Source organism: Canis lupus, chromosome 7 (genome assembly GCF_011100685.1).
Source record: "Canis lupus familiaris isolate Mischka breed German Shepherd chromosome 7, alternate assembly UU_Cfam_GSD_1.0, whole genome shotgun sequence".
Classification (NCBI taxonomy): domain Eukaryota; kingdom Metazoa; phylum Chordata; class Mammalia; order Carnivora; family Canidae; genus Canis; species Canis lupus.
This window is the reverse complement of record NC_049228.1, coordinates 40,359,083-40,380,881: the sequence shown is the minus strand read 5'-3', so window position 1 is coordinate 40,380,881 and position 21,799 is coordinate 40,359,083. Positions and strand designations below refer to the sequence as shown.

Genomic DNA, 21,799 nt, shown 5'->3' with positions numbered 1-21,799 from the left:
CTCCCTGCATGGAGCCTGCTTCTCCCTCTGCCTGTGTCTCTGCCTCTCTCTCTCTCTCTTTCTGTATCTCTCATGAATAAATAAATAAAATCTTAAAAAAAAAAAAAAACAGCCCCTTCCTTGGATGCCTTCAGCAAAACGTGAGCCTCTCCCCAACCTGCATGGAAGCCCAGGTGCTCGGAACCCAGGGGTCATGCAGGGAAGCACCCAGGACCCCTTCACCTCATAGAAACATTAATCCATCAGACCCAAATCTCAGATGGTGCTTGTTATAAACAAAGGGTAGGGACAAGTTAGAGAATTCTGGATCTGACCTAAATCTCCCAGTTGGATTTTTGAAACTAAAACAGAAATTAACTTGTTTAATTTAACTGGATATTAGGGTGATTTGGGGGTGTGGCTCAGAGGGGCAGAGTCCTCCTGCCCCACCGGCTGCTCTAGATACGGCCTAGGTTGTGTCTCCAGATGCTGGAACGTGGTCCTCTCCCACCACCGCCTGCCCCTCACATCTGTCCAGCCTCTTAGAGGGGGCGTCAGGGAAGCAGACAGGGCCACAGAAGCCCTCTGGGCAGCTTGCTAAACAGCTGTCAGCTACAATGGCTGAAACTCAGACTGTTGATTCCATTCACCTGGGACATCCTTTCTAGGCACTTGGCAGGATGGAAGTCTTGGGTTTTGCTCAAACTTAGGCAGCAGAATCAGCATCTGCAGCCCTAGACACACATTTGTCTGTGGCACACCCCTGAAGGGAAGTACACAGGTATGGGCAGTGATGGGCAGTGTGGGTGCACGAGACAAAGCCCCCTCCAAGAGCCCTCCTGCCATCACGGGGTACGGGCAGCACAGGGAGGCTCCCGCAAGGTTGAAAACAGGGCTTCTCTCCACTTCCAGTGGCTCTTCCTCCATGGCAGGAGGCCTGCTGGCTCTCCATGACCTCATCAGGAAAGAGCCACACCTGCCTCCTCATGAGCAAGTGACACTGCCTGCCTGCTACTGCCTGCTGGGCTCTGGGGTTGGATCCCACTTCCTAAGCTCAGAGCTGGGGGGCATGGCCTTTGTCAGAGAGGCCAGGGTCTGTACAGAGGGAGGCACCCGATCGTGCGGGTCCGGCCTCCCGTTGGGGTCAGCATGGTGTGGCAGGTGGGACACAGGCAAACCTTTCAGTGACTGAGCTGCCAAATCTGCACACACCAAGCAGAGACCCAGAAGCAAAGGCTCCAGCTACGTGGTGCTGCTTTGCTTTTCTCAGCTGCAGCCACGCAATACTCCTTCTGGAACAGGCTGTGCACAGAAAGTGCTGCCACGCTGGCTGTGCCATCGGCCTCATGAGGACCGTGCTTTGCGGCGAGATGTCTTTCCACCGGGGGAGGTGAGGACAGGGAGACAGAACCTACTCGTCACTCCAGGCCCCGGTCCACTCCACTTCGCCCCACGGATTCCGGAGTCTGATCAGCTTCTCGGGACGGCCCCGGAAATCCACCTGCAAGGTCCACATGGGAAATGACCTGAGCCGCTGGGGCCCCGCTGCCCCATGCCCGGGTCTGCCCCCAGAGGGCTTGCACTCAACATGTCAAATGTCCCCAAACAAGCACACATTTATTTATTTATTTATTTATTTATTTATTTATTTATTTATTTATCTATCTATCTATCTATTTATCTATTTATTTATTTATTTATTTTCACAAGCAAACCTTTATTTTAACACATGTTTTCCAGACATGGCTGTTTTATTTTCCACCATTGGGTTGAATGAACAGTGGGTCCAGCTCACAAACAAGTTTGTGTCAACTTTAACTTGCATTTAGATGTTACAGTTGCCCAGGACTGACTGGGCTCTTTTACAGGAGACCTAATGGTAATAAATGCCTTCCAAACAAACGCCAAGTGCACAAAGGGGTCCATGTGCACTGAGCACGCGCTCTGGACAAGACATGGTGTGAAGTGTTTCAAACGCACTGTCGCCTCACTCCAAACTCTTGGGGGTCCTAGGAGCTGAGTGCTGTCACTCTTTATTCTATGGCTCAGAAATCCTAGGGTCAGGGGCACCTGGGTGGCTCAGCCATTGAGTGTCTGCCTTCGGCTCAGGTCGTGATCTCTGGGTCCCACATTGGGCTCCCTGCATAGAGCCTGCTTCTCCCTCTGCCTGTGTCTCTGCCTCTCTCTCTCTCTCTCTCTCTCTCATGAATAAATAAATAAAATCTGAAGAAGAAGAAGAAGAAGAAGAAGAAGAAGAAGAAGAAGAAGAAGAAGAAGAAGAAGAAAAGAAGAAGAAGAAGAAAGAAGAAAGAAGAAAGAAGAAAGAAGAAAGAAGAAGGGAGGAGGGGAAAGGGAGGAGGAAAGAAATCCTAGAGTCAGAGGTGGGACGTCACCCGAGGCCAGTAAGTCATAGAGGGGAGATGGGCCCCCAGGCAGCCGTCTGCAAAGCCCACACTTGGAAACCCACACCTTCCCCTGCTATTTACTGAATGCTCACTAGAGCACGGTGCTCTCACCCTTCACACACCCACACACACAATGAATGCCAGGTGTCCTACTTCCCTTTGGTCGTCCATCATACCCACGCTTACACACACATGCACTTGGAAACTGACTGCACTAAAAAGCATGTTTGCAAAACACAAACGCATGAACGAGCATCCGTGCCATTTTAACATGTAACAAAAACTGAGATCCCATCGCATTTCCCTTTTTGCCTTGGCCATCGGGAAACCCAAAGCAAAATTCATTTTTCAACAGTAGCACTGCCTTGCTCCTGGATTGTCTGGTGTATTTTACCCGCATGGTATGCTTTGATTGTGTCTGGCTCTTCTCTGTAAGTCACTGCAAATTCTTTTTCAAAGTGGGCAGAATATAGTAAATAAAAATACTGAAAGTCATGGCCCATGCTTTCTGCTGGGGCTGGAGAGCATGGAATGCTGGCATTCCTTCCCACTATTGTACCCCATCCTTTGTCCCCTTGGGGGTCCTTCGGGTTCCCATTGCTTTGCTGGGATGCACATACACATCTTAGAAGGAAGAGAGAATCTGACAATCTCTACAACTTTCCCTGACACCTTCCTCCCGCCCCACAGCCACACCTCAGAGGGGGCCTGCATCTCACTGGAGCCCACAGGGTTGACACTCAGACAGGCTGCGTTATCAGTCTACGAGTGGGTGCAAGTCAGAAGGTTACAACGAGCAAGAGTAACCCCTGCGTGGGTAGCACCAGGGGCAGCCAGAGAGGGGCCTTAGCAGGCAGGGAAGCTGTCAGGGGTGACCTACCCCTTCACCTCCCCTGCCCAGTTTACCTCTATGACTCCAGTGACAGAGTATGCATGGCTTTTCACCAGCTTGTGGCGGGTGGTGACCTCTGCTCCTGCTTCAGCTGCACTGGAGACCTGATTGGGAATGAAGTCCACTGATACTGGCTGAGCCCAACCCTGACTCCTACCCCAACCCTGACCACGACCCCAACACTGACCATGACCCTGACCCTGATCCCAACCCCAACTCTGACCACAACCTTGACCCTGGCCCCAATACCAACCCCGACCCTGACCCCAGCTCTGACCACGACCCCGACCCTGACCACAACCCCAACCCTGACCCCGACCCCGACCCTGATCCCAACCCCAACTCTGACCACGACCCTGACACTGACCACAACCCTACCCTGATCCCAACCCCAACTCTGACCATGACCCCGACCCTGACCACAATCCCGACCCTGACCCTGACTCTAACCCCGTCAGGGCTGGCCCTATGGTGCTTTCCGAGGACAGGCCCCCATGCAGCCCTGGGGTGCAGGTGTGGCCTTGACCACCCCACACAGCCCCTCTGAGCAGGCCTGCAGCTCCAGGCAGGTACCTTGTGGCTGCCAGGGCTGGAGCATGGCTTCAGGCTTTAACTGCCACCACAAATTGGAGGTGTCACCTACTCTCCCAGAGTGACCCCGTGCTGCCTGAAGACCAACTATCCAAGCCGGCTGCTCTGGGCCAGGCTGCTTCTCCAGAGTCTGCACTGAGTGGGCTTCCCTGAGTCTTCTTCCGCTGGCCTCTCTCTGGGCCCCGAATCATCTCTCCAGCAAACACACACTTAGGCGGAGATCTTGCAGGTCGTGTGTCCCAGACCACTGGGTCAGGGCAGGAGAGGGGCGGGACCACAGGCAAGCTCCAGTGTCCACACTCCCCCAGGGCCCGGCAGCCAGCCCCCCAGGGAGGACACGCACCCTGGTTCCAGCACCACTGCCCTCTTCCTCCAGGATCTCACAGCCCATCAGGTGTGCATGCCCCTCAAATATCTGTTTCCTAAAGCCCCACAGTTACTAAGCAGACAGGGGACAGCTGAGGTGGGAGGTGGGGCCTGGGATCCAGCCAGGGAGGCTGGGGCTCCCACAGTAAGCCTGCCCCCCCTTCCTCCCACTAGTAAGACCCGCCCATTCAGCCCCAGACACTGCTCTGACCCCCTCCCTGCCAAACCGGGAAGCAGAGACGCCAAGCTGGCTCACATGGATGGAGCAGGCCAGCAGAGAGCCCGCGCGGAGGGCCTTCTGGATGATCTGGAACAGGCGGGCCGGAGGCTTCTTCAGGTCGTAATACTCAGAGATGCCGCCCGTGAGGTCCTCAAACCCCTCGACCGTGGACCCTCCAGTGAGAGCCTCATAGGAACCATTGAGCCTGTGGGAAGAGAAAGAAGAGTGAATCATCCACCAGCGAGGGGAGCACGTGGGCTGGCGCTGGGCTGCGGAGTGGGCTGGAAGTGAAGAGAGGGTGCTTTGCCCATTTTGTGTTAGGCCAGCAGGGTGCTCCAGGCAGTTTGCAGGAACGAATCTCAGGCCGCTTTGCACCAAGCCACCCACCCACCCAGTCCTGGAAGAAGCCAAGTGCAGCCTTCGCAGCGCTGACCCTGGCTTCCTGGGCTCCTGGTGATTAGGAGCACGGGCAGGGATGGGGGGTCCCTCCATCAAGGCTGAGAGTGCCCCCCGGGGCTTGCTCTGGGAAGAGGGCTGGGGAGGAATGGGGTTGCAAGACAGGGTGAGTGGCACGCATCAGGAGAACCCAAGAGAAGTCTTCTGGCCAGCAGGAAGGGGGATGAGCACTGCATAGGGCATCCCTATGGAAGTGCACCCGTGCCCCTCCTCTTCATCATTCTGACATTGGGGTCTGTATGAAGAGACAGCAGAGGCTGCAAGCAGCTGCAGGGTTTGCCCCCTTAACCCCCTCTGGGGGCAGAGCCGAGCTCTGAGCTCTTGGCCTCTGGGTCTGGGTGCTGGAGTGACTTGGCACAGAGCAGGTGCAGTCCACCGGGGAGACGGGGGCTTCAGCTCCAAACCACGTACTCACTTGGCGTAGGCCTTCTCCAGCAGAGCTCCCCAAAACTCATTGCCTGTCTCCGAGTGCAGGAAGAGCAGCTCCCCATCCTTGCTGGGCAGCCTGTCGTCCACCACCACCTCCACCCACTCGCCGTACTGCCAGAACTGTGGGTGCACAAACACAGAGCAAGTTCCCCTCAGAAAGCACTGGGCAGATGGACGTGCAAGTGAGGACCTCGACGAGCTCCGAGCTCCTGGGGCAGGATCACATCCCAACCACGCTCATAGCAGAGGCCAGAGGACACAGGAAACATGGCATCCAGCCTGTGAGTCTGTGGAGAAGCAAACTTGCCCGCACGGCACAGCGGGTGACGCCTCAGGGCCCTCACCCCAAAGGGGCTTTCCTCATCAAGGCCACACGGCCAGGGAGGGCAGGATGCGTGGGGGTGGTGGTTCTCAGACCAAGGGAGCACCAGGATCCCTGGGAGGACAGTGGGACATGTGCTGCTGCGTCTCTGATCCTGTGGCTGTGGGTGGGACCCAAGGGAATGGAAAGGACCCCTGAATGACCCGGGTCTCAACAGCGAGGGCCAGCTGATACACACACTGGTTTCAATAAATACAGCTCAGTCCTGAAAAGTGTGTGTTCTCTTCCTTATGATTTTCTTCGTGACATTTTATTTTCTCTGAGCTACTTTATTCTTTTTTTTTTTTTTTTAAGATTTTATTTATTTATTCATGAGAGACACAGAGAGAGAGAGGCAGAGACACAGGCAGAGGGAGAAACAGGCTCCATGCAGGGAGCCCCATGTGGGACTCGATCCTGGGTCTCCTGGATCACGCCCTGGGCCAAAGGCAGGAGCTAAACCGCTGAGCCAGCCAGGGATCCCTGAGCTACTTTATTCTAAGAACACAGAGAATGGTACACGTGACATACAAAATCTGTGCTAATGGACTGTTTGTGTTCTTAGGGAGGCCCTGGCCAGCTGCTGGCTGTCAGCAGTGAAGACCTGGGGGAGTCCAAAGTGACACACAGACTTTTGACTGCACCCCGTCCCCCACGTTATTCTAGGGTCGCCTGTGGGGTCAAGGGCCGTGAGCACAGTACCTGGAAATGAAAGATCCCCGCGTAGTTCTGCTGGAAGTCCTGGTCCCTGGGCACTACTCGGTGAAGCAGCTCCTGATTCAAGGTCAGGGAGGCAAGGGCCGCCAGCAGCCAGCAGTCACCTGCAACAGGCCACAGGGACACCCTGGTCAGCTGGCCACAGGCCCCTGCCCCGTCTGACCCTCAGCGTCCCGTTCAGTCCAACCCCTTCCAGGTTGGATGGGCCTTGTTCCTCTGGCATTGGAAGGTCACGGGAGGCTCCTGCCGCTCAGGGAACATCCTGTCTTTAGGATGAGAAGTTCTCTGCCCCTGCATCATCCCTGGATACTGACCACTTCACCCCAAAGCACCCGATCGCTGGGGTGGAGAATGTAGATAAAGAAAATAATATGGATCCCACCCGTGTCTCTGCTTTTCTCCATCCCGTTCCCACCGAGAACCCACCCTCCAGTCAAGCTTGGTTGTGCACTAGCACCGGTCATTGGCCCCGGCAGCCCTCTGTCCCCACGCTGGCAGGTTCTCACTGCGGTGCCAGCTGTCCCCTCTCCCCTTCCCCTTCTCTGCAGCCACAAGTCCCTCTGCTTCTAAAAACCCATCACCCCCCTCCCGCGGTGGCTCCAGAACCAGTGCAGAGGTGGACTCCAGGTCCAGAGTCCCCAGCAGGTGGCCGACATATCCTCGGGGCCCAGTGAACACCTGATGAATAAAAATAAATAAGCAAGCATCCGAATGACTTGACAGATTACGGTTTGTTCTTGTGCAAACCCCCGGTGACCCCTTGCACATTTGCTCCTGAGTCTCCCTGGCTTGCGGGGCCATGGAGCCCAGGAGGACAGGTGCTGGGCCTGACAGGTCCCTCCTCTGCCAGCATCCAGGGCACGGCAGGTAATGAGGGAAGGCTCCCTGGCACAGGCTCGGGCGCTGCCGCAGGGTGCCCTCTGCACGGACGTTCTCGCTGCTGGCTCCGCGGCCTCCAGCAGCCCTCCCCGAATACTCCGCAGACATTACATTAGAATCCAAGGCACCCCGGAGACTCCATGGCCCTGGGTTGCTGACACCAAACAGGGCTGCCCAGCTGGCGGAGTTCAGTTTTCTCTTCATCTGCTCACTTGTGACCTCTCACAGGTCCTCCTGGTGCCAGTGGCCAGCGCAGGGCTCCAAGCAGGGGCTGCACGCGCAGGTGTGTGGATTCCCGCCAGGGCCCACATCAGGTGTGAGTGGACTGTCAGGACCGGAACGCATCCAAATAAGCATGTTCCCTTCCAAACAGTCCTCGTGGGAGGAAAGACGTTTATTCTGCTGCTCAGAACATTTCAGGAACTTGTTTGGGGACCTGCCTTGAAGCCCGTGGCACATTCACTGGATTCCTCTCAGGAGGGACACGGCTTTGAACTTTGACTCTAGTTTTAATTTCCAAAAGCGGCCAAGAGGCTGTTTGGGTACAAAAGGCTTCTGGTGGGATCCCTGGGTGGCGCAGCGGTTTGGCGCCTGCCTTTGGCCCAGGGCGTGATCCTGGAGACCTGGGATCGAATCCCATGTCGGGCTCCCGGTGCATGGAGCCTGCTTCTCCCTCTGCCTGTGTCTCTGCCTCTCTCTCTCTCTCTCTCTCTCTCTCTCTCTCTGTGTGACTATCATAAATAAATTTAAAAATTTTTTTAAAAAGGCTTCTGGTGGTGAATAAGGTGGGCAGAAAAAACAGAGAAAATCTTGATGGGTAAGTTCCTCCTCGCTGGCCACCTTCCAGCAAAATCCAGCCGTGAGTTAGAGCTAGAATGGGAGGCCTGTGGTCACTGACCTCAGGGGCAGTTGGGGAACCAGTTGAGCTTTGTTTTTCTTATCCTTACTCGGGTTATACATGTAGTGGGTTTAATCAGTTATTAAAATAATAAAGTGATTTTTAAATTCCACTTAAATATTGATCCCCTAGGGCCCTGCCCACATGGCATCCAGGAACTCCCAGTAAACGCCAAACAAACCCAACCCTAGCAGTGAGACGCTCAGTCAGAGAGGTTTTAAGTCTGCCAAGAGACAGTCATCCTGAGTCAGGCTTTGTTAGAACAAAATTGCTACATCAGAAATTCCCTTTACATGTCAAATTCAGAGCCTGAAGGTTGAACACCTGGGTAGCAAGAACTCAAGCTCTAGCTTGTGGGTGCTTTCCAAACATGGAAGGGAGACATGGGGCTGCCTCTGGGCCACCAGCAGAAAGACAGGGGAAGAAGCAGGGATGGAGCAAAGGTCAGGTCCTGGGACTTCTAAAGTAGCCCCTCAGGAAGGCTCAGCAGTGGCAGGAGCAGGAACAGTAGCAAAGCAGCAGAGGCTGAAGACAAAGCCAGAGCGGAGAGCATCCATGCCTGGCCTGGCACTGGGGACCCCGGAGCAGGATGATGGTGGCCACACAGAGCCCGGGGGCAGGGAGAGGGGAGATGGCATAGCCTCAGGGACTCCTGCCCATGGGGAGCGGGGACTGGGCAGGTCAATCCCACCCAGAGCTGTCAGGGCTGCAGGCTCAGGCCAGGGAGCCCCCGGGACCCCGACTATAGGAGGAGAATGGGCTGACACCGCACAGTCAGACCTCCTGGGGGCAGCAGGACCCCCACCAAGGGCACCAGCCGGCCCCAGACACTGTGATTTATAACAACAAATGCTTGCTGGCTCTTGGGCCCGTTTCTGGGCTCAGAGCTCCCAAAACCTAGACAGGTTTCTAGGCAGTGGGAGAAAGTATGGTTCTCTTGTTATGTTAACGAGGTGGCTCTGGAAAGCCCCTAGGTGACCCAAGTGGTTGCCAGGGGAACAAGCCAGGAATGAGTGGGCTGATCTCCCAGTGCCACCCTCCCCCTCACACACCTGGGAACCCATTGTCAGCAGCCAAGGATTCCGCCCATTAGGCATCTGTCCAGAAGCTTCCTAAAAACCGAGAGGCGGGGGCTCAGGAAGCTTCCAGGGAGGTGTACAAATTCAGGGAGGTCAGCACCCCTTCCCCAGACTTCACTCTGTGCTGGCTCCCTCCACCTGGCTGGCCCCAAAGTGCATCCTCTTATAGAAACCCTGCAAAAGGGGCAGCCCCGGTGGCACAGCGGTTTGGCGCCGCCTGCTGTCTGGGGTGTGATCTTGGAGATCCGGGATGGAGTCCCACATCGGGCTCCTGCATGGAGCCTGCTTCTCCCTCTGCCTGTGTCTCTGCCTCTCTGTGTGTGTGCCTCTCATGAATAAATAAATAAAATCTTTAAAAAAAAAAAAAAAAGAAACCCTGCAAAAGATGTTTCTCTGAGCTCTGGGAGCCCGAGGAGGGGTTGTGGAATCCTCCCACGTACAGCCAGGTGATCCCAGAAACAGAGACCGGCATTGGAGGCATGGGGGCCAGTCTGACACCCCCTCGGGGCAGACTGCATCAGAGCTGAGATGGCCAGACATGCCACTGGCGTCATCCTTCTCCTACTGGCCTTCCTCGTGTCCAGGCACCATCCTGGGGAGGCAGAAGAGGGGCCGGTCTTTAAGCAGCAAAAAATCAACCCAAAAGGTCAATCGAATGAGGAACATTTATCCAAAAGCGGAGACAAGCAGGAACACCTACAATCGGCCGGCTGGCTTGCATTTCCCTCCCACTCGTGGTCAGCGGGAGTCAGGTGGCCAGTGGAGAGCGGTCCTGGGGAGCAGGCAACGCTGTGCCACCGCACGTCTGAACCTGATGCAGATTCTGACCGGCTCACAAGTGCTTGTTTTGTAGAAATCCACCTTTGCTGTTTGTGGGCATCCAAGGCCGGGTTCACAAGCAGTTGCTGTTCAGCTCTGACGTTGGTGCCAAGCAATCCCAGGTGTCACCCTCCCTGTCCCCCTGCCCTCCTGCGTCATCCTGCCTCTGGCTGCAGTTAAAACATGCACACCTGTGGCTTCCCCTGCTTAACTCGCCGGCCACACTGATGGTCACCGGCGGCAGGCCATGGGCCGCAGACATGTCACGGACCCAGACCCCAGTGTGAGATGCTAATTGAAGGAAACCTCGTCAGTATGAAATTGTCAGAAGGGATTTGAGAACGAGTATTTGATTACTCAGGAGAAGATCTTAGGACCTGGCCATTCTGCCACTGACGGCGCAAACAGGGAGAGAGAACCCGGCATCTATCAGTACCACGTAAGACCAGAACCAGATTTGGATCTTGGATCTACGGCCTTAGTTAGTGAAGCTCCTGTGACATGAGTGAATCCAACTACAGCAGAATCTCCCAAACCAGCTGGCTGGCACTGCGGGCTGTGCAGTTCTGGGTTGGGGGGCTGTCCTGTGCTTTGCAAGGTGTTCCCCAGCCTCCTAGGTATCCACCCACTAGGTGCCGGGTGACCTCCTGACTTCCTACAGGCCCTCCGAGCCCCGTGATTATAATCCATTCTTCCTTTCCTCCAAACCATGCCAATCCCTGCCCTCACCCTTGCCTGCTCACCTGCAAAGGCAAAGCTAGACACTTCTGAACCTGAGAGACAGGAGCTGGACTGGATTCCCTGCCCTGCACCGCAGCCCCAGCCTCCTCTGTGTCACCCCTCTGCCCTCTCCCCAGGCTCCGCCCAGGAGCACAGGCACCTGGCAACCTGAGACATGTGGCTCCAGCTTGGACTTGGCCTCTGGCATCCTTGGCCCTGAGATCATCGTCACCTGCTCGCTGACCACAGGTGACCGAACCTGCAGATAAAGAGCATCCTATAACTTTGGTGTTTATGTAAACACATCTCAGAGCCAGCCTCAAGGAAGTCAAGGAAGTCATCCGCTTACTGCATTTACTTACAATATCCTTTAGATCCAAACACAAGAAAAGGCTAGAAGCCAGGTCTAATGGAGAAAGAAATAAAAAGGTGACACAAAGATAGCTCTGGGGGAGGCTGCAGTGCTCCCCGCCCCATGGGGCCAATGGTGGCCCTTAACAGAGTGCTCTGGGGTGGCCAGTACAGGTTGTCAGATGCCCTGACTGGTGATCATAAATGGGGCAGCGCACCCAGATCAATGCAGGGGGTCCTGAGGCTTCCAGGGGCACATACGTGAAGGGATCCTTCAGGTGCATCAGATGTTCCACACGGATCACAGATGTGAGGGCGGCCCTCCAGCCTCAGAGGTAGAGATGAGGCGAGGCGAGCTCATAGGTGACAATGCCCAGGGGGTGGGCGGACAACGAGGCGCTTTGGGCTGGGGACAGTATCTGAGTACAGTGTCTAAGAACAAGGAGACCCAGAAGACGTGTAACTCGGGGGTGGGGGGCGGGCAGCGGGGACCCCGGATGGGCCATGGGCAGGCAGCCCCAGAGAGAGCAGTTTTAACCAGCGGCCGACTGGAGCATGATAGCCGGTGAGAACATGGGATATCGGAAGGCACATTGTTGATGTGTGATTTATGATGTCGTGAGGCAAAGGGTTCAGGGCAACCCGCCAAGAACTTGGCAAAGCTCACCAAGCCTGGCTGTGCCCCAGGTGCTCTGGATTTCAGGGGTGTGCGGGACAGGTGCCCCACACAGCACACAGGACCCCAGGGTCGCTAACCGCCCCTGCCAACCACAGGAGCTCCCGCTGCCTGGGAGCAGAGCCGGGGTCAGCACACCCCCCATCACTACACCTGGCGAGCGAGATTTGGCAGCTGTGACAACCGAGCCAGGGGCCACAGGCAGGTCTCCCCATGTGTGCCCCTTCCACTTGGGACACTGAGCTGAACACTGCTGCTGCTGGTGGGCCCAGAGATAGAACAGGGGCCCCTGGGGAGGTGTTTCCGGTACGCTGCAGGGCAGTGCAGGCATGACCCAGAGTGGGGAGAGGGCAGGATCGCAGACCTGAGTCCCCTCCACGCTCTCCTCATTTCGGCGTATTTTCCTTATTCTTCTGCCCATTGCCACTGCCCCTTCATGCAGAGCTCTCCCCTGTTGGTGCTGGGGGAGCCGCGCAGTCCTGGGAGTGAGCCCAGGACCGAGGCTGGACCGACTACATGGCCTTTCCTGAAGTCACTGAGCCCAAGCAGTGAGCAGAGACCCAGAGTCTTTCTCTGAGCTTGTGAAACCAGAGTTGTTTCCCAACATCACCAGGATAAATAAAGTCTGGAGCGTGGATGATCACGTGTCCTGCTGTATGGAGACTGTCCAACACGGAGCGAGGCCCCCTGAAAGACCAGCAGAGCTGACGCCAGCAGGCAGGCTCCGCTCCTGGAACAACCAGGCTGCCCCCTTTCCAGGCCTACTAGGATGAGCTGATAAAGTTCCTCTTCCTCTCTCAGCTACAGGGCTGGACTTCAACCTCCAGTGACCAGAGGAGTCCTGGCCAAGGTGCAGGCGTGACTTCCCGTATGAGGGCCACAAAGCCAGACGCATGGGCTTCATACATAGGACAGAGTCCTCGAGATGGGGGGACGGACACATGGCCAGTGTGCGGGGCGGAGACAGAATGTGGGGTCCTGAGCAGCAGGGGACTGCTGAGAGCCCTGCTGGGCAAGAGCATGCGTGGGGAACGGGCACCTGTGGATGCGTCCCAAAGGAATTAGGCACCTGGGCTACCCTGTCACCGAGCCCTGAGCTGGCCTCACAACTAGGAGGCCGTGCTGGTGGGGTGCACTGGGGGTCCCCCAGGGAGACGAAGCTCGGAGAGGCTGGGACCGCAGGGTGCCCCTCCCGAATGCCCACCCTGCCGACCCAGGCGCCTTGGGTTTGGCAGCGAGTTGCCAAAATACGCCCACTTGATGACCGGTGTGAAGCCAAAATCACACTGCCCTCCCATAGACACCGAGCAGCCTGACAGGGACTCATCATCCACAATTTCCGCACGACTATCTGGAGCAGCCAAATCTTTAGCATTACAGACTTCCCAGGCTTGATTTCCCTAGAATTCAGGCTCCCAGGGAAGGCAGCACCTGGACTCTAGGTGAGCAGGACCTCTGATGGGTGCCACAGGCTCCCACCTCTGGGACAAGGGCCTGGCTGAGCTGGAGGGAGAAGACGCCGCCAGGACTGCAGCAGCGGTTGCTCAGGAGCGAGGACCAGCACCCCAACCACAGGACCGCACTCCCTGCAACACGGGCTGTAACAGCCAAAGAGAAAACTAACTCAGTGGCCCCTTAGCAGAGGGGAGAGGGCCAGAGTGCAGGGCTGAGCAGTTCAGGCGCTCTGCAGAAAGAGCCACACGGTACCTTGCTAAGAGGAACAAGAGCAAACAATATTGAGGTGCCCGGCAGCGTCCACAGTTTTCTGCCTCTGATGCAAGGAAGCACTGAAAGGAAAAATGAGAATTTGGATTTGCTTGATTTTGCTGAAAGGACAAAAGACCGGTCAGGGGTAGTGAGAGTCAGAAGAGGGAGGCCGGTAGGAAGCTGACTGTTCACAACACACCTTGTGGGTGTTTTAATGCATGAAGAGCGTGTTTTCAAAACAGCAATAAAATGGTAGACCAACTGTAAGCAGGAGGAAAAAAGTGTTTTAGAGCCGGGTGGCCCCCACTGTGTGGTGTCAGATTCTAAAGCACTGAACCCTGTTGGTGGCGGCGCTCCCTGACTCCCGCGGCGCCAAGCACCGCTGGTCTGATGTGGAGCCTCCCTGGGGCCTCCACCCACCGCAGGATGACTCACAGGTGCTGTGGCTCTGTCCCCCGCACCCAGAGGCAGCTGCCATTCTACCCGCTGAGCCCTCAGCCCGGGGCACCTGCTGGTGGCCCTGCTCCCCTCCAGCCACTTGAGGCCCGTTCCTGGCCCCTGGGTGCGCACACTCACCATGGCAACACCCAGGCCTCTCTGCAAACTCTCTTCTCTCCCTGCTTAAAACTGTTCAAGGGAACTCTACTCAAGCCAGCAATTAAAAAGCACTTATTAAACAGCTTTTCCAAAGTTAAAACATCTGTAACAAGAAGCTGTGAAAAGCATATATTCAAAGCTGTGTTTCCCCGAGACACATGCTAATTGAGTTGAGCATTAGCTCTAAAAAGCAGAAGGAAAAGGAGCAGGACGCCGCCCCCGTGTCCCCGTGAGCCCCCAGTGGCCTGAATGGCACAAGGGCTTGGGATCCAGGACCCACACCCACGGAGGGTGCCCCGGACTCTCCCGCTGCTCGGCAAGCTCCGGTGGAGGGGGCGTCCACCTCACTCGGTCAGGCCAGAACATGGGAAGCATTTGAAATAAAATGCCCAAGGATTTCGACTTCACAAAGGCTTCCAGCAGGCTGAAGAGAACAGGTTTTCTAGGCTGGAACAAGGAGGAACGAAAGGCGGGGACCCTCCTGAAAGGAAAGGGTTTTCGGGCTTGGGTAGATACTGAGCGTTTGTGCGCTTTGCTGATTTGCACCAGGTAGGATGGGCTCCCAGTTGCCTGCGTCTGCAGGTCCGGCCCTGCCGCCACCACTGGATGGTGGTCGGGAGCCCGGCGAACTCCACTGGGGCCACACTGACCTCCAAGGCGTCAGCATCGTCAGCGTCGTGTGACTGGCACGGACTGGACCCCAGACCGAGCAGCCCTGGGGGCAGGAGGCCTGTCGGAGCAGGTGCTGACTGCTCTCATGGAATATCAGCTTCTCACGCTTGAGATCAGAACTTACCAAAAGGGCGGAATAAATGGTTTCCTAAGTGTGGGTGCATCTGATGCGAGGGAATGCGGGAGGCTGGCAGGGGTCGCTCTTCTCCCGGGATGCTCGGCTGTGGGAGAGCTCAGCTGGAAAATGGGATCCTTGTTTTCTTACTCATTTTAAAAGCATCTTTGGAGGCACCTGGGTGGCTCAGTGGTTGAGCGTCGTCTGCCTTTGGCTCAGGTCTGATCCTGGAGACCCGGGATCAAGGCCCACATCAGGCTCCCTGCATGGAGCCTGCTTCTCCCTCTGCCTGTGTCTCTGCCTCTCTCTCTCTGTGTCTCTCATGAATAAATAAATAAAATATTTAAAAGCACCTCTGGTGACAGCCCACAATTACGTAGATGTGGCCACTCCATCGGGCAAATTATGCCCGCCTACAGGCAACTACCATCAGAGCACAGTGCAGCACGCTGTCCACGGCACGCCTACAGCCCTGGTCCCTTCCTCTCGTGCAGGCCTGCAGAGATCTTCCCGGGGAAGCAATAGTCCCAGGGTCGCAGACCCAGGCCAGGAGCACCGTCTCAGAAACACAGACCCACACGGAACATCACAGATGTGACATCAAGTCTCACGGCTTAATCTCACATTACTCACCACACACACTCCTGCCCCCTCCCACAACAAATAGGGCCGTCCCCGGTCACTCACCTAGACTACCCTGGCAGATGTCCGTGCGCGTGGCTCCACCAACGATAAACTGGGGGTTGGCACACAATTCCTGAAAGCAAGTGGGACAAACACAGGTCACAAGACACCCAGCACTGGTGGTAACAGGGGTCAGGGAACTTCCTGGTCAGAACTGAGCCTGTGGTGGGGCCAGGCCTCTTACTGCGCACCTCTCACACTGCTGCTGAGGACTCCACAACCCAGTGAAGGGAGGGCAGCCAAGGTGCAGAGCACGGGTGCAGGGCAGTGGCTCAGGGCAGGGGTGCAGGGCAGGGGAGCAGTCCAGAGGTGCAGAGGAGCGGCCACAGCCCACCACCTCACTGCCCACTAGCATCTGTTACTGTGCACGCTGCCTGGAGCATGGGTGTGGACAGTGGTGAGAGAAGGGTAGAGGCAGAGCCCCACGCCCCTATTTACACAGAGATTTGATCAATGTTTCACACTTTAAATGCTGTGCACACTCATTAACTGCCTCATTAATAACATGAAGATGACCCCAGACGCTGAGGTGTCCCCAGTGCCGATGCCCCCAGGGGGAGAGCTCCAGGTTGGTGCTTTCAAACACCTGACCTGTACTTCCTCCACCCACGCCTGGCAAAGTGGCATCACCCCAGAGCACCACTGGGCCCTGTGAGGCACTTCCTTTCCCATTTCCCCAGCAGGACTTGTCAGGCATCGGCTCCGCACACGGCACCACTGCACATGGCAGCCAGGCAGGAGGGCAAGGTGGGGAAGCGAAGGAAGGAATAGTCCTTAGACTCCGGGCACGTCCAGCTACGTGGGAAACCAGGACTGACCTTCACAGGATGTCATAGCAACAAGTGCAAAGGGGGAACATGAGAAATGCCCAAGAGGGGGCACGTCTGGGAGGCTCCCTGGAGGAGAGAGGACTCCAGCTCAGCTCCCAAAGGACAGGGGCAACTGCCCAGCACCCAGGCAGCCTGTCGGGCCAAGCACGGGCCCTTGAGGGGCAAAGAGGCCCCTGGGTGTGGCTGACCATGTGCACCAGAGGGCACAGAGAGGTGCCTGGCACCAGGACCCCGGGCTGTGCCTGGGTGGTGGACCCCATAGTGGCACAAACCTGCCAGCTCCTGCCTAAATGGACGGGTACAGTTCCTTTGGGCTGCTTTCTTTTCTTCCAAGTATTAGAAAAACTCATTCACTTGTATTTTGTTGAAAAAGTCACATATGCACGTAAGTTTTTAAAAAATGTTTAAGTATGGGATCCCTGGGTGGCACAGTGGTTTAGCGCCTGCCTCTGGCCCAGGGCGTGATCCTGGAGACCCGGGATCGAATCCCACGTCGGGCTCCCGGTGCATGGAGCCTGCTTCTCCCTCTGCCTATGTCTCTGCCCCCACCCCCTGCTCTCTCTGTGACTATCATAAATAAATAAAATTTAAAAAATAAAAAAAAATGTTTAAGTAAATGATGTGGTAACATGGAAATCCCTTGTGTTCAGATTCCTTACTGTTCACATTTCCTACATATTCTTCCAGAAATTGTTCATGTAAAAGCACATTGACATGTGCATCCATTTTTATCACGAGTGTCCAGTACGTCCATTCCCAGCACAGAGCAAGCATCATGATTTCACTCTATGTCCCACCAGCTACTTCACCAGCCATCTGGTGGTGACCTTCAGCTCTGTTTGTTAGTTTCTGGCTCTTGCAGCAATTTAACCACATGCCGCCTGCCCACTGTCCTGCTGTGTCCCCCCAGCCAGAGAGCTCCATGGGGCCTCTGCACCCACATCTGCACACGCTCTGCCCTGACAAGTACAGCTGAACTGAGAATCCCAAACTCAGTCCAGAGGCAGCGGCTGGAGGAAGGACTGCAGCCCCAAAAGGAGGCCGGTCCCTTAACTTGCCACGCTACACCCTCCACATCTCCCCTAACCTAAGCTGGCCACTTCCTGGGTTCTTACTCTGCAGCTGGCATCACCTCACTCCCCTCTCTGCATTTCTCCTTGAGATTAGTAAACTGCTCAACTGCCAGATGCTGGGCAGACAAGAGTATCGTTGAGGGCTACATCACACACGCTGGGCATCCCTCACACCCCAGGCCCAGCTGGGCATGGACCCAGCACCAGGAGGAAGCCAAGGATGGAGAGTGGAAGCTCTGCGGAGAGCTCCCCTAGTCTCACCGGCCACATGGTGTCTGTCAGAGAGCTGCTGCTCTTGCCCAACGCTAGGAGAAGATCACCTTAGAATCACGAATAGCCAACAGCTTGTCCTGAGAGCCCAGCTTGACCCTGAGATCTTCAATCTGGCCAAGCCTGCCTTCAACCGTAACAAGAGCCCAAGCACACCTTCCATTCAGCAGCTTAAAAACAGGCAAAAAAAAACAAAACAAACAAAAAAAAAACACCTGGAAGGGGCAGGATGTGGAATTTTATGATTTCAGAAAATATATGAGTACACATTTAGCTGACCCCATATGCCTTCCCCTAAGGACAGGTCAAAGTTCACGCCTTTGGGGGAAGCAGAGTCATTAGCACCACATCTGAGCAGCTGGTGTGAAGCCCTGGAGTCCAGCCAGGTCAGGTATCACCCTCAAATGCAGCAAGTGAAATTTTAAAAAGCCAATAACACAATTTAAACAAGAGCACATGGCTTGAACGACAATTCTCCAAAAAAAGACATGCAGATGGCCAATGGATTATGAAAAAATGCTCAACATCACTCATCACCAGGGAAATACAAATCAAAACCACAATGAGATACCACCTCACACCTGTCAGAATGACTAAAATCAACAACACAGTAAAAAACAGATGTTGGCAAGGACATGGAGAAAGGGGAGCCCTCTTGCACTGTTGGTGGGAATGTGAACTGGTGCAGCCACTCTGGAAGACCGTGTGGAGGTTCCTCAAGAAATTAAAAATAGAACTACCCTATGACGCAGCTACTGTACTGCTGGGGATTTACCTAAAGGATACAAAAATACTGATTCGAAGGGTTACATGCATCCCAATGTTTAGAGCAGCATTATCTACAGCCGCCCAAAGGTCCATCCATAGATGAATGGATAAGGAAGATGTGGTATAAATACTCAGTGGAATGTTACTCAACCATAAGGAAGAATGAAACCTTGCCATTTGCAACAACCTGGATGGAGCTACAGTATATAATGCTAAGTGAAACAAGTTAATCAGAGAAGAACAAATACCGCATGATCTCACTCATATGGAATTTAAGAAACAAAACAGACACACTAAGGGGGTAGGAGAGAGAGAGAGGAACCAAGGAACAGACTCTGAACTCTAGAGAACACACTGCCGGTCACCAGAGGGGTGGGGGGACGGGGAAACAGGTGACAGGGATGAAGGAGTGCACCTGTTGTGACAAGCACCGGCTCGTTGCTGAATGATTACATTGTACACGTGAAACTAATGAAATTAGTATAACATGATATGTTAACTGGAAATTAAAACTTTTATAAAAGGAAACTAAAAGATACATTTTGTTTCTTAAAAAAAAAAAATCAAAAACAGTCACCAAACGATCCAGCGATTCCACTCCTAAATATACACCGAAAAGAATTGGAAACATAGTCTCAAAGAGATATTTGAGCACCATATTTGTAAAAGTGTGATCCACAATAGCTAAATGGTGGAAGCAACCCAAACACCCCTCGGTTAATGAATGGATTTTTTAAAATATGCTGTATGCATACAAAGGAATAGTATTCGGCCCTAAAAAGGAATGACACCTGCCACCACACAGATGAAGCTCAGGGACATCCTGCCGAATGAGACAAACCAGTCACCAAAAGAAAGACGCTGTGAGACTCACATGAGGTCCCTGGAGCGGCCACGCTCTCGGGAACGGGAAGTTGGGCAGTGGTCACCAGGGCTGGGGATGGGGCAGCAGGGGCTTGTGGTTAGTGACGACAGAGGCTCCGTTTTGCAAGATGGAAAATGTTCTGGAGGTAGTGGTATGATGGCCACACAGCTGTGTAGCTGTTCTCGATGCACACTTACAACCAGTTAAAGTGGTAAGTGTCCCATGATGTGTATTTTATCACAATTAGAAGAAAGAAAAGGAAGGAAGAAAAGCAGGAGAGACAGACTGGGGAGGAAGGGGACAAGGGAGCAAGGGCTCAGTGGGGCCAGGTGGAAGCCCCCAGCCCTGTCTCCCCCACTCAGGCCCCGTGGGGCCCCCCAATTCCTCGAAAATGCATCCTCCCCACACCCCAGGGCCACGGCTTGAGGTTGGCCCTGTGGAATACTCCCATATTTCTTCCCCGGGTGTCATTGCTTGATTCACATGCCTGCCCCCTCTCTGTGTCCATCAGAGCTGAGACCACAGCCCACTCCCCATGTCCCCCAATCATCCTCCCCAACAGGGTGCAACCAATACCCCACACAAAACACAGGCCTGAAAACCTGTCCACTCAAACCAAATGTGGCTACCAATTCTTGTAGAATATAAAACTGATTTCCAGCCTTGATTGTGCCCACACCACAGGTTTCAGGGGACAGGAGTGTAGGCCATGGTGGGGCAGGGATCAGGGGATAGGGGTCACTCCAGTGGTGTAATACTGAAGGGGCAGAGGTAACTGGAGCTGGCCGGTGGTTTTGACCACATCCAAAGAGCCCATTTCCTAATGTTCCCTCTTCCACAGTCACCGAGGGCACAGGTCCCAGGGCTTGGTTTTCCCATCGTGGTCAAGAAGACCACTGAACTGAGTATGGGCCCTTGTGACTCATTTTGTGTGCTGGACACCAGACAGAGCCCCTGATCCTCTTGGTCTCATACCCACCCCACAGAGGGGCTCCAATCCCATGGGTCAAGTCAGGTGACGAGGGTCCCGGAGCAGGCGGTCATGGGCCGAGGTGTGGGGAGGACAGTTCTCCACCCCTGCCTGGAGCACCACTTCACAGATGAAAAAGTGGAGGCTCACAGGGGTCACCTGAGCAAGGATGGCCCCACAAGTACAGCCGGCTCAGACCTTGCTAGCCTCCTTCCAGAGCCCAGGGTGCTTTTCCCTCCATTCCCACCACCTCTCAAAAAGCTTCAGACCCAGGAACTCCGATCTGGAGGCACGAGTTCTCCCTCAACCATTTGCCACCAGAATCGAAGACTCCCATCGTGCATGACACTCAGCAGCCAGTCTGCTTACCGGGGGCCGCTTCCAGACGATGCCTTGAGTCTGAGGGGACTGTGGTCCAAGGTCCTTGTGGCCCAAGGCTGACGGGCATGCCGGGAACTCTGGGTCTTTAAATAGGACCCCCGCATCCAAGCATTGCTGCCTCAGTTTCTCAAAGTCTTGGCCCAAGTATTTCACGGCTTTCTGGTGGGAGCCAAGACCCCCAGCGGCTGCCCGCTGCTTGGCTATTCTGGCCGCCAGGGCTGACATATCTGTGGGCTCCGGTGGGGAGACAGGAGACAGGCAGGCAGAGCGTGAGGAGCCCTTGGACACCTGACACCTGCCACTGGGCTGGGAGGCAGTGGCAAACCTTTATCCAGGAGCCTAATCCACTGGGCGGTGAGTCACGGCAGGAGCAAATAGTACCCAGGTGCTAAGGAATCTCATCCGCCTTCCCCTTCAGCACTTCAGCAAACAATGAGGAGGCTGGGGACCTCGCAGGGCCCCACCTGTGGAAGCCTGCTGGGCTCACAGCCATCCCCACCCTGGGCCTGCTCCCCTGCCCCTGGCCCCAGCCGCCAGGATGGAAGAGATGGGAAGACAGGGCCTGCAGCTGAGACAGGGATTGGCACGAGCACGGGGGCAGTGGCTCTGAGTGGGATGAGGGCCAGGGGCTGGCGGCAGGCAGGGGGTCCGCTTTCCTTCCAGGCGAGTTCACTTCCAAACGTGCTAGGGGTCAGAAACACCAGAGATCACCCAGCAAACCAAAGTGAGCCCAGCAAGCTCCACCCTAATGAGCTCTGTTGCTTTGAGCAGGTCATTCAACCTCACTTCCCCTTAATTTTCTCATCTGTAAAATGAAAGATAATAGTAGGACCCACCTCACAGGGCTGGGCAGTGATGCATCAGCTGCTGCTCCTGGAAACAGGCCAGGAGGGAAGGCCCAGGGCTCAGTGGTCACGGGCTCTGCTCTCAGAAGGGACAGGTGGCCCAGGATTAGTCACTTCTCCCATGGCTCCAATTTCCCAGGCTGGTCCTCTCTAAATACATGGATCCCATCAGTGATCTTTCCTT

At 55.1% G+C, this 21,799-nt stretch overlaps 1 protein-coding gene across 6 annotated transcripts in view; it reads right to left on the bottom strand.

Moving 5' to 3' along the window:
* CAPN8 (calpain 8) overlaps positions 1-21,453 on the bottom strand; it is a 43,548-nt gene extending 22,095 nt beyond the window's left edge. The window contains exons 1-7 of one of the 6 annotated variants that reach the window (XR_005362330.1): positions 20,759-21,453; positions 15,617-15,686; positions 6,402-6,520; positions 5,325-5,458; positions 4,490-4,658; positions 3,291-3,380; positions 1,395-1,480 (exon numbers count right to left, since the gene is read on the bottom strand). Coding sequence is in view for 3 of the 6 variants with exons in the window: in XM_038542898.1 (XP_038398826.1) it covers positions 1,395-1,480; positions 3,291-3,380; positions 4,490-4,658; positions 5,325-5,458; positions 6,402-6,520; positions 15,617-15,686; positions 20,759-20,995 (905 nt within the window). In the remaining 3 variants the exon portion in view is untranslated. The remainder of the gene's footprint in view (positions 1-1,394; positions 1,481-3,290; positions 3,381-4,489; positions 4,659-5,324; positions 5,459-6,401; positions 6,521-15,616; positions 15,687-20,758) is intronic. The other 5 variants (XR_005362329.1, XR_005362328.1, XM_038542898.1 and 2 more) reach the window with 5 other exon arrangements.
* Between the last annotated feature and the right edge of the window lie 346 nt (positions 21,454-21,799).